The sequence below is a fragment of the Natator depressus genome, chromosome 6 (assembly GCF_965152275.1).
Source record: "Natator depressus isolate rNatDep1 chromosome 6, rNatDep2.hap1, whole genome shotgun sequence".
Classification (NCBI taxonomy): Eukaryota; Metazoa; Chordata; order Testudines; family Cheloniidae; genus Natator; species Natator depressus.
Genome location: NC_134239.1, coordinates 18,248,618 through 18,266,649, shown reverse-complemented (window position 1 = coordinate 18,266,649; position 18,032 = coordinate 18,248,618). Strand labels below are relative to the sequence as shown.

The 18,032-nt window shown below is 45.6% G+C and overlaps 1 protein-coding gene across 2 annotated transcripts in view; it reads right to left on the bottom strand.

Annotated features, from left to right (window-relative positions):
- LOC141988750 (NACHT, LRR and PYD domains-containing protein 3-like) overlaps positions 1-18,032 on the bottom strand; it is a 48,844-nt gene that overhangs the window by 20,325 nt on the left and 10,487 nt on the right. For both annotated transcript variants that reach the window (XM_074954685.1, XM_074954684.1), the window contains exons 4-7: positions 16,010-16,099; positions 12,001-12,171; positions 6,971-7,141; positions 758-931 (exon numbers count right to left, since the gene is read on the bottom strand). In XM_074954685.1, the coding sequence (XP_074810786.1) occupies positions 758-931; positions 6,971-7,141; positions 12,001-12,171; positions 16,010-16,099 (606 nt within the window). The remainder of the gene's footprint in view (positions 1-757; positions 932-6,970; positions 7,142-12,000; positions 12,172-16,009; positions 16,100-18,032) is intronic.

Sequence of the window (18,032 nt, the reverse complement as noted above, 5' to 3'; positions counted from 1 at the left end):
GAGGCAAATCATCCATGATGGTGGGAATAAAAGGAGAAAAAAACCAAGAGCCCTGAGACGAGTCCTCTCCACCTACATACTGACAGGCAGAGCTGTGAGGTCCTGCTTGGGGGCTGGTGGGGAGAGATGGGGACAGAAGCAGCTCAACATGGGTCCTGACATGGGTCTGATGTTCTGGGGAGAGAATGAGGGTCCCTGAATTAGGGGTTGGTGGCTCTAACCCCAAACCGCCAATGATGGGCAGCAGCTGCAGTAAAAGAAGTCTAATTCTGACATTCACTTTGCTGGTGCTTTTAGGGAAGATTTTCAAGAGAGCTCAGCATTCAATGTTGAAGGCTTCAAAATCTGGGCAGAAAAGTGTCACAAGTATTAAAGTTAATATGTAAAGGTGTCAAAGTCATTAAAGTTATCTTTAAAATGGGCTGTTAGTGGAAGGGTAAGAGAGTGCTCTTTTTTTAAAAAAAGCCAAATATTAAAGAATTGGTTTTAAAACATTAAAATATTTATTTTCCCAAGATCGGGACGGTGTTACCAGCCGTCTGCTGTGGGCCCACCTTTGCTTAATATTTCCATTTTCCAAACAGGGCAGGCTGGGTGCGTGTTGTAAGCCATTGACAACGGTGCTGGAGAGACATTTAACTCTCATCTTTTCCATATACCTACAGGGGGCAGACACCAGACACAAGCTACAGCCCCTGTGAAGCGCTTTACATAGAGGTCACCTGAAAATACACAGAGGAGACCAAATATTACTTACCCCAGTATCTGTAATTTGCAGTTTGGATGTTTCAGTCCCTCACACAGCAGCTGAACTCCAACATCTCCCAGAGAAAAATTATAACTGAGGTCCAGCTCTGTCAGGCTCTGGCTGGTGCTGAGAAGAGTGGCGAGATCCCCACAGCAAGAGCCTGTGAGACCGCAACATCTCAACCTGCAGGAGAGACAAATGCAGGACAGATCCATCAGAGAGTGAATGAGGCTCATCACAGCCGTTCTGACAGGTGGCCCTGCCCACCGTCTCCTTTCCCTGACCAATCAGCATCAGGAATGAGCCAGAAGTCCAGCCCTAGACTCTGTCCCAAGACGCATGCCTTGACCAATGAGAACCCAGATCCAGGTTTGGGTGTGACTTCCTGCATTAGTTCCACCGCTTGCACTATACAGAGAGAGAGAGAGAGAGAGAAGTTTCAAGGAAGGCTCTAGGAAAGGGTTAGGAGGAGGAAAATGGGGAAGATGGATGGAGAAGTTTAGAGGGTGGAAAATATCAGAAGAGAGAAGTTAATTGGAGGGTAAAAACAGACACTACAAAATAATGAGGAAAAAAGAGTCAGAGAGAAAAGGAGAGAAGAAAACATTCAAGCAGAGAAAAACTAAAAATAGTAAATAACACTCTGTTACATTATTTTATATCAAGTTTGATGCCAAAACATTGCAATAAAATACGCTCATGGCATGTGGCCAACCCCAAAACTTCCAAAATCATGAGTCAGGCTCCAAAAAAATCACAATATCGGCTTAGAATTCAGGGGATTTTTTTACAAATACATTTTGGGTTCTTTTTCTTTGTCTTCTGGTTTTTGAGACTTTAGGGTTTGTGTTTTCAGGCTCTCTCTGTAACCACAAGGGCTAGAAACTTAGCTTTCATTTTTAAAAAGTGAGGGGCTCACTTATTCACATGACTCCAGGAGCTGTGACTTTAAGAAAAACCATCAAATATAAAAATTTGTGATAAAATCATGAGATGGCAACAATATTATATATCAGACAACATGACTCCATAGGACAATGGGGTCTCTGTAGCCTGGTTAGGAATGGCAGGTGGGCATGGAAATCCATTTGTCCAGAGATTAGAGGAGGGAATAACCTGATTTTTGTTTACCTCAAAATCTTTACTGTAAAATAATGGGTTTTCAGTCCTCCTTTAATTGCAAATCTGAATGCAAACTTAATTATAGAATTGCTAGCACTCCCTCCACAGGTTTTTCCCCCGTGTTGGTGCTGGGTTTTAGACTACTTAAGCTTGCATCTACCTGAAATAACCATATATATTTTGGATTCCTGTGGTTTTGATGCACATCTGTTTTCGCAGTACATTACCTGATGCATTCACAAGTTATCCTAGCACGGAAGTCCAGATGAACACCAGCTGTGCTTGAATTATTGATTTATTTATTATTAATTATTATTATTATTGATTATTGAATTATTGCACAGCATTCTGACTTTGAAACATATGAAAAGCTTCTAAAATACAGGAAATTGCACCTAACTTTTCAAAAATGCCTGGGTGCGGTGGCTAGTTCATGCCGCTGCTCACCGCTGTCCATGCTACCACGGCTACGCTACTATTTTTAATGCACTAGCTCAGATCAGCAGTAGCATGAATGTCCGTACGTGAGCTGGGAATCACATCCCCCCCAGCTCTAACTGCAGACAAAGCCTAAGGCTTCTAGGGCAGAGAGCTACTTATCAATGGATAGACAGTAGGGGCAGTGATGAGGGGTCCAACCACGGTATCTGATCTGAGGAACTGTGTCCGGGAAATTTCAGGAAGCTGTCTACCCAAGGCCTGGTGCTACCCAAGCAAAAATGCGAATCCATGAAGAGCTGTGGGGAGGCGAACTCCTGCCACCCCCCAGACCTCATGGATACATACTTGGAACAGCTAGCCTATGCCGCTGCTCGCGCTGCCGTAGCTACATCACTAAATTTAGCACTCTGGGTCGATGAGAGCTAGTGTGAGTATGTCTAGTCACTCTGGGAATCACACCCCCAGCTCCGAGTGCAGACGTAGCCTTCGTGTGGGCAAAAGACTGTGGGAGTGTCTCATGGATATGAGACTTTTCCACTCCAATCCAAGATTTACATGGAAGACACACAAGAAATACAAGCCAGCCTCTGGAAAGCATTACTCTAGGCACCAGCCACCAAACCAGTGCAAGTGAGTTTCAGCCACGGCACACAAAATTACTACAGACACAAGCACACCTCAGGATCAAAGCTTGTGTTGAACAAAGCAAGGTTAGGGGCTGAAAAGCCCTTTAACAGCTTCGATTAGATCCCTGACCTGGTCTGCATCACCAGAGCCTGGCTAGATGACACTGCAGGCTGGGAGCTGGATCATTTCATCCTTCCAGGTGACACAGTGCCCTACAGACCCAGACCAGGCAGTTCCACTGGCAGAGAGCCAATTTTATTGCCATCCAGTTTCAAATGCAAAAGAAGCTCCTTTGTAACAAAATCCTCTGAGTGCATCTACTTAATCTGAGAGACCAATGACGAGACCAATAAGACATCCCAATAGCACAGATCTATTACTACAGAAAGTTTTCTGGAGGAGCTGACAGAGACACTGGCTGACATGGTGTCAAGGTTCCTTCCCCACTCTGAACTCTAGAGTACAGATGTGGGGACCTGCATGAAAACCTCCTAAGCTTACTTTTACCAGCTTAGGTTAAAACTTCCCCAAGGTACAAACTATTTTACCTTTTGCCCTTGGACTTTCGCTGCCACCACCAAATGTCTAACCGGTGTTTATTATTGGGAAAGAGCCGTTTGGAAACATCTTTCCCCCCAAAATCCTCACCAAAACCTTGCACCCCCCTTCTTGGGGAAGGTTTGATAAAAATCCTCACCAATTTGCATAGGTGAACACAGACCCAAACCCTTGGATCTTAAGAACAATGAAAAAAGCATTCAGTTTCTTACAAGAAGAATTTTAATAGAAGAAAAAGTAAAAAGAATCACCTTTGTAAAATCAGGATGGTAAATACCTTACAGGGTAATTAGATTCAAAACATAGAGAATCCCTCTAGGCAAAACCTTAAGTTACAAAAAGACACAAAAACAGGAATATCCATTCCATTCAGCCACAGCTTATTTTCTCAGCCATTTAAAGAAATCATAATCTAACACATACCTAACTAGATTACTTACTAAATTCTAAGACTCCATTCCTGTTCTGTCCCCGGCAAAAGCATTACACAGACATAGAGAGAGGCTTTGTTTCTCCCTCCCCTCAGCTTTTGAAAGTATCTTGTCTCCTTATTGGTCATTTTGGTCAGGTGCCAGCGAGGTTATCCTAGCTTCTTAACTCTTTACAGGTAAAAGGGTTTTTCCTCTGGCCAGGAGGGATTTTAAAGGTGTTTACCCTTCCCTTTATATTTATGACACATGGTGATGCAATTCCTGAGGCTCATCATTCTTGGAGGCTTAACGATTCACACTGACAATGCATCTGATCCAATGCACAAAACTTTCTATTTGCCCTGTTCACCTTTGGATTCTCACAGGCAGTCTCCTAAACACAGACACAGTTGGTCACATCCTGATCTTTATAATGAACGTGGATCACTCCCTGATGCCAGTCAGATTACCACCTCCAAAAGAGAAAGAACATAAGAACGGCCATACTGGGTCAGAGCAAAGGTCCATCTAGCCCAGTATCCTGTCTTGTGACAGGTGCCCCAGTGGGAATGAACAGAACAGGTAATCATCAAGTGCTCCATCCCCTGTCGCCCATTCCCAGCTTCTGGCCAACAGAGGCGAGGGACACCATCCCTGCCCATCCTGGCTAATAGCCATTGATGGACCTAACCTTCATGAATTTATCTAGTTCTTTTTTTAACTCTGTTATAGTCTTGGTCTTCACAACATCCTCTGGCAAGGAGTTCCACAAGTTGATTGTGCGTTGTGTGAAAAAATACTTCCTTGTGTTTGTTTTAAATCTGCTGCCTCTTAGTTAATTAATTTCCAGGCAAGAAGGTCTTAACGTCATGGTCCATCCTAGAGAGCTCATTGAGCCAGTTAGATCCACAAAGCACTGATGCCCTAGCCCAGCAGCCAAGGACTAGAAGAACCAGTGAGACATCACAGTCACTGACTGACCACAGCCATGAATACTTTGGTTCTAAAGCACTTCCTTCCCGTATGGCCCTCAGAGAGCTTTGTGGTTTCTTCTTCCTGTGACAGATGATGCAAGGAGGCAAGAAAACCAACTGTCAGTGTTGAGAACACTCAAGAAGAAACAGGTGTCTTAACAACGAATTCTTCTTTGCCTGCTCCTTCGCCATGGAGGAGACCAAGAGATCCTCCTTCTCCTCTTCCATAGCAACCACCAAGGCTACATCGATGCAGTTGGACTATGGGGTGTGAATTGCAACAGCACAGCATTCTGGAGCATGCAGCTACCCAACGTGGATGGTCCTAGTGTGAACTAAGAGGTACCTAGCTTGTGTTAACATAGTCCTCTTCAAACAGGACTACATTAGCGTGCACTAGGTACCTTTTTGTTTGCACCTATATGTCTATATGGGGGAGTTACAACACAGCACTTTGGTGCATGCTGCACTTAACACCCCTGTAGTCTGAACTGCAGGGCTGTGTAGACAAGCCCTAAGTCACACCCCACAGAACTATTCTGGATTGTCAATAACATTGCTAACCTAGATGTCTCCTAGCTCCAGAGCCCAGCACCACTCAGCGTGAGGAACTGTACCCACTTCACAGAGAAGATCTTCCACATCCAAGATGGCCTCTGTGGCCATCAGGGATAACACAACACGCTCCTCAGAATTCTGTTCATTTACAAAACAGGAATTCTAGACATGCTAGAGGAAATCTGAGCCTCTGCCTATGACTCCGATCCTTGATCTCTGTGGCTAGTGCAGGACAGCAAGAGCAGGGCCGTCCCTAGGGGGGTGCGGGGCCCGGGGTGGATGTGATGAATCCATCACTTCTGGGACCGACCTGCCACTTCTGGGAGCGACCGCGCTGGCCAATTGCTCAGGCCCGCAGGGCCCCCCAATGCGCGGGGCCCAGAGCGGTCGCCCTGATTCGCCGTACCCTAGGAACGGCTCTGAGCAAGAGCATCTAGAACCCCTACTAACAAATACTGTCATTGTCTGCTTTTGAGGATAGAAATCTGCTCCCCCAAACTGGAGCATGCAGTACCCTGGCCAGGACTTAAGAATCCATGGCTTGATGCAACCAGCTTCACAAGCGAATGCCCGGTATCATCAGGTCTCCTGTTTCTGAGCAATCTAGTCAAGCAGCTACTGAACAGATGCATCCAACTTCATCTGTCCATTGGCAATATCCAGCTGGGTTTTAGGCCTAGACACAGAACAGACATGGCACTGCCAACGCTGCTGGAGAACCTCCTCCTGTCCACAGGCGAGAGGATTTTTGAAGCTTTTTACTGTCAGGATTTGCAGAATGGGGACAAACCCTGTTCTTGTTGGAGTCAACAGTAAAACTTGGAGATGGGGTGGGGGAGCACCTTAGTATCGGGATGTTGTATGCAGCAAAAACTGCTTTCATCAGGCTGAACGATGACGGGAGGACATGGGATGGAGAACACAGAAGATTCAATGACAGCCTGGGTGTAAGTGGGGGACTTGAGGAAGTAAAAATCAACAGGGAGGTCACAAGCCTGGATGGTGGGGTACGGTCAGGAGCAGAGGGAGGAGCAGGAGGGGATAAAGGCATCAGGAACTGACTTAAATGAATCTTACATTTTGTGTCCAGTTGGCTCGATGGGGTGGGAGGTGAATTCCCTCAGCTCTGTAAGTGCTTTGAGCTCCTCAGCTAGACGGTGCTCTAGGAGGGCATGTCATTCGGCTTCAGGGATAGAGACTGTTCCTGTCCCTCCCACCACCTATCCTACAGACCAGGGGAGAGGGATGAGAAGTGGATGCGGGGGTGACTGGACATGAGGAGAAATTGTTAACAGAGGGATCAGAGCTGTCCTGGATTGCAGGTGGTGATTTTCCTTCACTGAAAGGGTCCTTATGGGTAGTGGCTCCTTCTTGCTCTCACATGCTTGGGGGTGGGGAGAAAGTATCCCCAACTGAGGCATTAATAGGAGAGACTCAGCTTTTAACCTCACCATGTACCTGCAGGAAGTTGATCGTACCCCATCACACCTCCTGCCAAGGTCTGTACATAAAGGAAACTGGTCAATACTTACACTAATCTCTGCAGTTTGCAGTTTGGCTGTTTCAGTCCTTCACACGGCAGCTGCATTCCCATGGCTCCCAGTTGATTATCACTCAGGTCCAGATCTGTCAGCAACTGGTTGTTGCTGAGAGCAGAAGAGAGCTCCCCACAACAAGCAGCTGAGAGTTTACAAGCCTTCAATCTGAAAGAGATAGATGCACAGATTAGAGAATGAGCATGTCTGTCTATCCGGTCCTCTCTTCTCAATAGAAATTCCAGCATGGGAAGAATTTACCATAGTCCCCATGACCCTTAATCTAAGGATTTGCAACATATCAATAAACAAATGCATAGAGACTGGTGTGAAAAATGAAGAAGAAGGGAATTATATAGGAAGCCAGTTGTAAATTAGAGTTTCTCTTTCTTGTAGACTAAAAGTCTCAGTGCTTTAGAAAGAAATATCACCCAGATCAAGGAGAATATGACCAAAATAGACAAACTGAAGATATATTGTCCTCTTGTATCAATCTAGCTGCATTTACACCAGGGGTTGAATTTTTAATTTAATTGACTTTTCCACACCTCTGAGCCACGTAGCTATGTTGACCTAAATTTTAAGTGTAGATCAGGCCTTAAACATGATGGCTAGTGTGACAAAGTTCCTGCTCTACCTTGGTGGGTCTTGTGCTTATTGGCGGATTTGCTCGCCTTGGAGCTTCACGGCAGCCCTGAGCTTGGCCATTTTTCTGAATCCACAGTCCAGGTCGACTCCTCCTGTGTCTGGCCAGGAGTTGGGAGGATTTGGGGGGAACCCGGGCCCGCCCTCTACTCTGGGTTCCAGCCCAGGGCCCTGTGGAATGCAGCTGACTAGAGTGCCTCCTGGAACAGCTGTGCGACAGCTACAACTCCCTGGGCTACTTCCCCATGGCCTTCTCCCTCCCAACACCTTCTTTATCCTCACTATAGCACCTTCTTCGTGGTGTCTGGTAATGCTTGTACACCTCAGTCCTCCAACACTCCGCGTTCTCACTCTCAGCTCCTAGTGCCTCTTGCTCCCAGCTCCTCACACGCACACCACAAACTGAAGTAAGCGTCTTTTTAAAACCCAGGTGCCCTGATTAGCCTGCCTTAATTGATTCTAGCAGCTTCTTGATTGGCTGCAGGTGTTCTAATCAGCCTGTCTTAATTGTCTCCAGAAGGTTCCTGATTGTTCTGGAACCTTCCCTGTTACCTTACCCAGGGAAAAGGGACCTACTTAGCCTGGGGCTAATATACCTGCCTTCTATTACTCTCCTATAGCCATCTGGCCCGACCCTGTCACACTAGATACTGAGGGCTTGTCTATACAAGGACATTGACCAGAATAGCTCCCTGTATGGACACACTACTCCAGAATCAAAGTCACTTTTCCTTTAGAACAATTACTCTGCTTTGCCAGCTATTGGGATTCTCATCTGTTGCAAGCTGCAGAGTTGTCCATTAGCAGCCTGGGGATCCGAGAGCTGCTCTAGTTTACACTAGGGAACCGTTCCAATATCTGGAGCAGCCCTGAATCTGGGAGGCATAAAGGTGGTTTAAATCCACTTAGCCCCGCCCTCTCGCTGGAATGTGAGATCTTTGCTGTGCCTCTTAGAAGCTCAGCAATGAATCTTACCCTTGGTGTTGGCAGCAGTGAGATGGTAAAAGAGAAGTTTACACTGAGGTGCTTCTCTGGGCACCTGTTATGTCCATTAGCCTGTGTTCCACAAGCGTGTGTTCAGCTAAGCTGAAGGTGAGGATAGAGCGTGGCTGCATTTTCAGTGGGCTGGTGAATCCCGAAATGCAGCTGTGAAACCGTTCAAAACTTTTTCTCGGTGAGCTTGGAGGGGCCATGGGAAGTGCTTAGCTTCTATTTGCCAGAAGCTGGGAATGGGCGACAGGGGATGGATCACTTGATGACCTGTTTATTCCCTCTAAAGCACCTGGCATTGGCCACTGTCGGAAGACAGGATACTGGGCTTGATGGACCTTTGGCCTGACCCAGTATTGCTGTTCTTATGTTCTTATGTGGTGTGGCTGTGAGGAACCCCAAATGTGGGCCTAGTGTATGAAGAAGGGGCTCTACACATCCATCAGCAGCATAGTAGGCTCAGAGAGGTGTGAAGTGGCCCATTCATCTCAGTGAGACGTTCTCAGCTGAATGAGAACACAGCATGGAGATGAAAACAGCCTGAAACAATAGCTCCTAGAGGTATGAACTGCTCCATTCATCTCAGTGGGAGTTCTCATCCCCCGCGCCATCAGGTATTTAGCATTCCGGTTTACACATGGGAGGCAGGAAGCTGGGCTCAGATCCCCCAGAAGTTTCAAACATAAGTAACGTAGGCTGGATCTGGCCTACAAGCTGCTTTAGTGTCCCACAGACATAAGGAAGTTTCCGGCCCTCATGGCAGCAGAGATCACCAATGTGAGCCAAGTTTGTAACCGATGCAGTGGAGCCAGCCTAAGCCTACAGAGAGCCTGAAACAATGACTCAGGAGTGGGGACTCTCCTGTCCCCAGTAATCTGACTGCACTATCAACTTTATTGCTCGCCAGTGACATTTCAGTGCCAACATCAACTACTGAATCAATGATCACTGTAGTGGGTGGAATGAGGGGAGTAGGGGATGGGAGTGAAGCCCGCTGGGTTGGGAACTGGAAATTGCTGCAGGGAAGGAAATGCAGAGAACACACAGGAGACAGCAGAAGAGAAAGCAGAGAGGGGAGGATGGAGAAGGAAGAGAAACCAAAGGCAGAAAAGCAGCGGGCTTAAAGGTGAGCAGATTTTTCCACTGACGATGAATGCAATAATAAAGCACTAAACAAACAATAAATAGTAACAAAACATTTAGTTACTACATAAAGGCCATATTCTCCCCTTGATCTCTGACATGAGGGGGGCATTCCATTGTGCATCATGGAGAGAATATAGTATTTATAGTCTGACCTATGGACCATAATTAACCATAGAATTCAGCCCTCTTCAAGTGAGTTTGACACCCCAGCCTTACACGCTGGAGCATCTATGTACCATGCTCACGAACACTCTGCAGGGTTTACAGTCCGTCCTGCCTCCCTAATGGATCTTAAGACTGTGGCCACCTTCTCCAAGACTATGACATGGTTATCAAGTGTCATATTGGTTATTGAAAAATTAGGCCCATCTATTGCTGGAATGTCACAGGTACCTGATGTAACCCAGAGAGCCTCATCTATTATTAGGACAGCTACTGCAGGGGCTATTGTGACAAAAGTGACTAAATGCTTTTCTATTGCCCAGAGGGGCTGTGTGTCAAAGGTCTTTCTACAAACTGGTGCCTTCTCTCCTCTGAGAATGGGTTTCACCGCCTGCTGTGAGTACCTCACAGGCCAGACGCACCTCAGCCAGGCAGGAGCTGAAAACGGTGAATGTTACAGTTCACACACTGAGCTGGACTGCTGAAAAGATGCACAAGGGGCAGGGAGACCACAGGAAGCCTCGTTTATAGGGTCGGGTGTAATAATAGCTGCCTTTTATTCAGAACCAACGTAAAAAGAGCAGTTGAGCTACTTTATGGAACAGGCAGCTGAAGCCACTACCGGCCTCCGCCCAAAACACAGGCCACATGCAAGGCTGGAGCAGGAGTTCACCCTGTGGCACCGGGGGGGTTCCGTGACGATCTAATAACCCAGGGCAGTGGGTCGATTGTGTCTGTGTGCGACAGGGAAGCTGTCAGAAATACCACAGAACGAGAGACAGAAGGGCAGAACAAGGCAGCCGAACAAGCACTGGGGATGTTTCCCTCAGAAAAAGCCCAGAGAGAGTTTGTAGCAGCTCAGCGCTGGCTGAAAGAGGCGGGAGCTTTCAGCAAAGAAACTACCTTGTGTTTGAGTCTTCCTGTGTTTGAGGAAAGGGGACCGTGTGCAGTCTTCATAAACAAGACTGCATCAAAGATGCCTGGATCCATCACCAAATTTCTTCGTCTAACAAACAATACACAGGACCCCAAATTTTGGCTAAATGCTCAAGTCAAAAAGGGGTGACACATCCCTGTCCTTGTGTCCTGTGCTGGGCCTTCCCATGAACTCAGTCTCCTTCTTCTTTCCCTACCTTAGGGGCAGCAGAATCACTAAAGGATGCAGGGAAGAGCAGAAAGGGGCCATGATAAAATACACCTGTATGTAATGGCCAGCAGAGCTGACTGGGTAAAACAAAAGAACATGCTGCACCCCCTGAAGCGGGGTTAGCTACAGGCAAATCCCCCTCCTTGGCAGATGAAGGAGTTACAGGAAAAATTCTTCCTTTCTGAGCTGGAATCCCTCCCACAGTTCCCCTGAGACGCACACCACTCCCAGCATGGGAATGTGTCTATAAGGGACGACTGGGAGATTTAGGGTCATCAGGCTCATTTAGGGTCATTGTGCTTTTATTAGTTATAAATCAAAATAAGTCTAAAATTATTTTAAAAATCATTACAACGATGATAAAACGGGGCTCTTATCAAAGTGATTAAGATTCTGCATTAGTTTTAAATGCCAGGCACACATTAGGAATCATTTATACATGACGACTTATTCTTCAGATTCCGGGGGATTGGAACTACTGCTCCAGTATGTGCCCATCTTTATTTATAAATTCCATTTACCGAACACGACGGGCTAGCAGACTGTTGGGAGCCACTGACACACTGGGGGCTGGAGGGACACTCAGCATTCAGCCTCTCTGGGTGTGTCTGCACTGCAGAGAGTCCCAGAGCCTGGGTTAACTGACTTGGGCTTGCAGGGCTCATGCTACAGAACTAAAAATAGCAGTGTAGATGTTCCTGCTTGGGCTGGAACCAGAACTGGGGGTGGATCTTAGAGCCCAGACTCCAGCCTGAGCAGGAACATCTACACTGTTATTTTTAGTCCTGTAGTATGAGCCTGGATCAGTTGATCCGGGATCTGAGACTTCGCTGTTGTGGGTCTTTTTTGCAACGTAGACACCCCCTTCATGCACCCGCAGCCAACATCTTACACCATCCTCACACTCCTTTACAGAAAAAAACCAGTAAATACTCACCTCAGTGTCTGCAGTTTGCAGTTCGCATGCTTCAGTCCCTCACACAGCAGCTGCACTCCTGATTCTCCCAGGCTGTTTCCTGCCAGGTGCAACTCGACCAAGGTCTGTTTGCTACCAAGAAGAGAGGAGAGATCCTTACAGCAAGCAGCTGTCAAATGGCAATCACAAAACCTGCAGGAGACAAGCAGAGAGGAAAATGAGAACTTCTGTCTGCACAGTCCCCTCCGTGGGTTTCTAGAAAGATTCTTTTATTTGGGGGTGGCAGGGTGGGAGGGGGGAATCACAGAGCTGTAGTAATGGATGCTGATGACCACACGACCTTGTGTGGATTTCAATCCACGTGCAGCTGTAGCTCTCATTGATCCCGTATTCCACATATGAGTGTTTTCCATCTCTGAGCAGACACACTTGGGCGTCTGCTAATAAGAAACTTTATTATAAGTGAGGAAAGGAAAGATGGGTGGTGGGGGGAGTAGAATCTCACTGGGAATTAATGACAATGGTGCTGCACTGGAAGGTATATTATAGTTTTATGGATGGGAGGAGCCTTTTATTCTCTCTTGCTGCATCTTTTCAGTTGAGGACTCAGCCAATAAGCCACCATCTATGGTATCAGGATTCAGGGATGGCTCCACTTTGCCAAGTCTCAAGTCCCCCCCACCCTCTCTTGATCATACACTAGTAAAGACTGGAATTTCCCTGGAGAGCCCCGTCTCAGAGGGCACCAGGCAGAGGGAGGTCTCTCTTTGCCACATCCCTGAACAAGAACCTACCAGCCGTCTGCTGATAGCCCATAGAATAGATAACATTAGCAAGGGGGCTCTCTCTACCTCCGGGAGAAGAATGCTCCTGTGGACCTTGATTCCAGCTGCTGAGACACAGACACCACCACATCTCAGAAGAGACAAGGGCTCTATAAGCTTCATAGCCTCACACTATGGGCCAGGTCTGGCTCTCAGCTCTGGGGCAGCTGGCAAAAGCCTTCTCCCTTTCGGAGACCACCTTTTTTTCCCCCCAACATGGAATTACTTTAGGCCATTGGGGCCTGGAAACAGTAAAATGATGTTCCGTTTAATTATTTTCTGCACTTCTATTCCCTAGCCCTTAGCCATGGTTGTCCATGGCTTTGTCACCTTTATTTTGGACTGTCACGACTCGCTCTCTCTCAGGATGGTGTAGGCTTCCCTTTCAGCTGTCAGCAGATCACTCCTTAAGCTACAAAGGCCAAAGTGAGCATTATCACTCTGGTGCCCCATGTCCACAAACAGCATGGTCTGCAAGTGCTGCAGGCCTGTGGCTTCTTGCATCTGACCCACACTTCTTAACACAGCTCCCTGAACCAGGAGCATAACGTCTATGGCTTACAGTGTATGTTCTCACTTCATATTTTTAGTTTGCTGCATTGCCTCCTTTAAATGGTTCTGTCCTGCCCTAAAATCCACACATATGTTGTGAATGGCAACATCCTCTCACTTACAGATGATGTGATGGGGGTTCAGCAGTTCCCACTGCCCCTCTGCCATGCTGTTTGTGGGCCCGCAGGCCCAGAATGTATCCTGAAAAGCACCAGCAGCTGTGGGTGTCTGTGCTCATGAGGGGCTGGATTTTATTCATTTGTTCAGTAGTTTTGTTATGTTTTCAGTTCTTGTTTTGTGGTTTGTTTTGGAGCTGAACTAGCCATTCCTTTGCAGGTAGCTCTTTGGAAGCTTGAGATGGCCGTGCTCTGGGCTCAGAGGGAGAATATCACTCAGGGCCCCTCCTCCATGCAGCCCAGAGACTTCAGAGTTCTTCCCCACCTCCTGTTGTGCAGGCCCTGGGGCATGTGCAGCTTCCTGGGGGGAGGATGGGAGCAATGAGAACCATGGGACAGTAAATGGAATTACTTGGAGGTGTGGGAGTGCAGAGGGTAGCGCTTGTCTGGCTGTTCATTCATTAGTTAATTATCCTGCTTTGTGTTCTTGTTTGCAGATCTCACCTGTATGGAAGTTGCTGCTGCGGCAGTGAACACACAGTGCGATGTGTGTGAATGTACGTGCCCACGTACCAGGGCAATGTTCACGAGCTGCTGCTTTTCCCTTTTATGATTTTCAGAAGAATCCTCAAGGGACCAAATAAAACCAAGATTTCTGTTTTAAAGTTGAAATTCAGATGTAGTCACAGTGTATTGCTGGCATTGTTAACCTGGGTTGGGGGGAGACGTTTGGGGCCAGACAGAGCAAAGACCAGCCAGTCTCCCTTCACATGCTCTGGGGCTGGCAGGCAGCAGGGGTACAAGTAGCAGAGCCAGCTGGAACCTGGAAACAATTTTCTGTTGATATTTTTGCATCACCTTTTGCTAATTCATCCACATTATGAAATCTCCTAGCTTCAGTGAGAGGCTTGTCACGACGGCGCCAGTACGCCGAGCTGTCAGAGATGTCATGGGGCATTGTCGGATTGCACGGGGAGTATTTATTACCCCACTGCAGCTGCTCTGCCAGTGCTCATGCTGAACCAGTGCGAAGGGACGTGGTAGCTGACAGTGTGTCACTGCATTTGATTAAAATCCAGCGGTGATGTGATCTCTTGTGCATCGCTGTAAGTGTGTGAGTATGGGGCTGTGCAGTGTTACGGGTGTGTTAGGAAGACTTGCTGCTGATGGTAAGGTCCAAGTTTTCTAGCACAGACATAGTCTCAAGCCGCTCATCCACCAGGACCCACAGAACAGCTGTGCTGCACAGGGACAATCCAACTAGAGGAGCCCAGGTTCAGACTCTTGGGCATTGGGGCAGAGAATTCTAATCAGTTAGAGCCTTGCTGTAGATCTCCTTGTCAGAAGGGATCAGACTGAGTCCTGGCCTGGCCATGTTCAAGGCAAAATGCAAGATCACCTCTTCGCTAAAGCTTTTGCCAGGTACAACTCCAGGATCAGCACAGAATCACAGAAGTGGAGGACTGGAAGGGACCTCAACAGGCCATTTAATCCAGTCCCCTGCTCTCAAAGCAGGACTAAGTAATAACTAGACCAACTAGCATGAGATGGAGATGGTGTGGTAAGAGGAGAGAGAAAGAAGCAGGGAGAGAGTTGAGGGGTGGAGCAGAGAGAGAAAGAAAGAAATCAATCCTCTCCCAAAAAAACATACCTGTGAATCAGGGAGAAATGAAATCCAATGATGATACATAAATGTTAAATAAATAGATATGTTCATGGCTTAGACACCCTGGTGACAGGTAGGGCTGGGCAAATAATTGATTATTTGGTTCAGTGCCTGAGCCCAGTAATATGAAAGAAACATTTTATCTGGGTTCACCTGAAACAGTAAAGTCAATTTTTCTCCCAAAATGAAAATACTGTAAAAAAATTTGTTTGGGCTCAAATGAAATGGTTTGTGCTACCCTAAACAAAATGATTAGTTTTCAGGGTTTTTTGGCTTTGTTTAACTCTATTTTTTTTAAATTAAACTGAGCTAGTTTTTCCTGACAAAACATCATTTTGACACAAATTTTGAAATTTTGTTTCAAAAACATCTAAACTAACTATTTTGACTTTTTTGGAAACTTTTCCCCCCTTTTTATTCAGTCAAAACTATTCATCAGATTCAACCTGAATTTGTGAACAGTTTCAGTTGACCCGAAACTGCATTATTTGCCAAATCAGCTATTCACCATGTAAATTTCACCCAGCAGTAGTGACAGGCACCTTAGAAATATCTAAGATTAAAATGCCTCAGCTTCTCTTTTCCACTTCCTGAGTCTTTCCTGATCTCAAAAATTTCCCCTGGCCACACTGCTTACCTCTGTCTCTCAGGCTCATCTGTTGGTAAGGTAATTGGGTAAACTGTCATTGTAGCACTAGGCTGACTAAGCCAAACCCACATGTATTAACTGCAAATTTAAACATAATACTCAAAAGTTACACAATTCTATGTGGTCGCTATACCAACCACGGTGAAGAGCTGTACTGCTGTAGAATTTCTGGGATAGCAGCAGTAAGAAGAGGATTTAAAAAAAGTAATGAATAGTTACTTACTCTAGTTTCTTTAATTTACAGTTTGGATCCTTCAGTGCTTGACAGAGCAGGTAAATAGGCGAATGCTTTGGCTTATCCTGATGGTTTTTCCTTAAAAAAAGGAGAGAAGAGAAATTTTCTATGTTGTTCTCTGAAGGCAGATTTTAATTCTATTCCCTGAACATTGAAATAGCCTCTTGGACAGTGTGATACAGTGCATACAGGTTATTCTGCAGTTACAGTTAGTTGTAAGCCCCCCCAGTTCAACACTACAGCTAGTACTTTGATATGTATTTTAAGTACATGGAGTCAAATCGAATACGTGTGACTACGATTAATCCATTCATTTTATGAACTTGTGGTACTCTGATTCTCTGAATATTAAAACCCAGTTCTAACTACTCAGACAAATGGGAGTGTCTCCAGAGCTTTTATTCTTGTGTGTCAGCCAGTAACTTCAGTATGATTTCTGGAGATACAATAGAAATTATCATGTTTATTTAACTAGGAATGCTGTCTTTCATTTGCCCACAAAGCTAAAAACCAAATATAAGTATTTGCTTAAAATTGTAAGTATGACAACTGTTATTCAATATTGTATAATTGGGGTTACGCTTAGTGAAATTACATCCCTAGGAGGAACCAGAAATGGAGCTCATTGGTTCCTGACAGCAGAATGTGTAAAATGGCAAGTTAATTTTAAAGCAGCATCTGTATAAGAAATAGTGCTGGATGAATAATTAAACAACTAAAATTCAAGAATATTCTGATGAATTTTAAAGTGAATTTATTTCCACTGTGTTCACACATCTTTATTGTGTGCTTTCCAAATATTCTAGCAACGGGAATTTGCAGACAGGAATGTTGTTGAAGCAACACGTTTAAGTCACTATTACAGAATATTCCTGTGAAACCAAATTTGTATTTGTAATCCTGAGCATTCATACTAGAAATCTGGTTCTCGTATTTATGTTAATTGATTTACAGAACCAAAATATCTATGACCTGTGTGTCCAATCAAAATGAATAATTTAGAAAAATTAATATTTAAAAAAAATAAAATTGTTTGGATAATTTGTGAAAAAGGCAACATTCACTGAGTGAAATATTTATTATTATCTGCCCAGCTCTAATAATCAGGTCTTTCTTAGACAGCAGTTGTAGAAGACTTGGGGAGACAGGGTGATAATAGGAGAGACAAATGGGGTCACAGGAAGGATTTTTTATCATGGGGGCAAATAAATCACACATATGTTACCAAGGAAATGGACCAGAGTTTGAGAGGGAAAAACATGAGGAGTGGAAGGGTATTAGGGACAAGGTAGATCAGAAGATAGGATGGGATGGTGGGTAAAAGGAGAGCAGGCCAAATCCCTTGTCTTTTGTCATCCTGTCCAGTCTGGCTTCCTCACCACTGAAGCTGCCATCTTAGTTTTTATTAACCTCACCCTAACCAGAGTTCAGATTCTGTATTCGGTCCTCCATCTCCTCAACCTCTCCACTGCCTTTAACATCTTTGCCTACTCTCCTCCTCTTGAAATCTCTTCTTCCCTCAACTTTCAGGAGTCTGTTCTCTCCTGCTTCTCCTCCTACCTCTCTAGTCAGTATTTCATGTGCTGCATCCTCCCAACCCCCTCCACCTTTCATTGGCACCCCACAGGGCTCCTGTCAAGGTTCCTTCCCCACTCTGAACTCTAGGGTACAGATGTGGGGACCTGCATGAAAGACCCCATAAGCTTATTCTTACCAGCTTAGGTTAAAAACTTCCTCAAGGTACAAACTTTGCCTTGTCCTGGAACCCTCTATGCTGCCACCACCAAGTGTGTTAAACAAAGACCAGGGAAAGAGCCCACTTGGAGACATCTTCCCCCCAAAACCTATACCCCCTTTCCTGGGGAAGGGCTTGATAAAAATCCTCACCAATTTGCACAGGTGAACACAGACCCAAAGCCTTGGATCTTAAGAACAATGAAAAAGCAATCAGGTTCTTTAAAGAAGAATTTTAATTAAAGAAAAAGTAAAAGAATCACCTCTGTAAAATCAG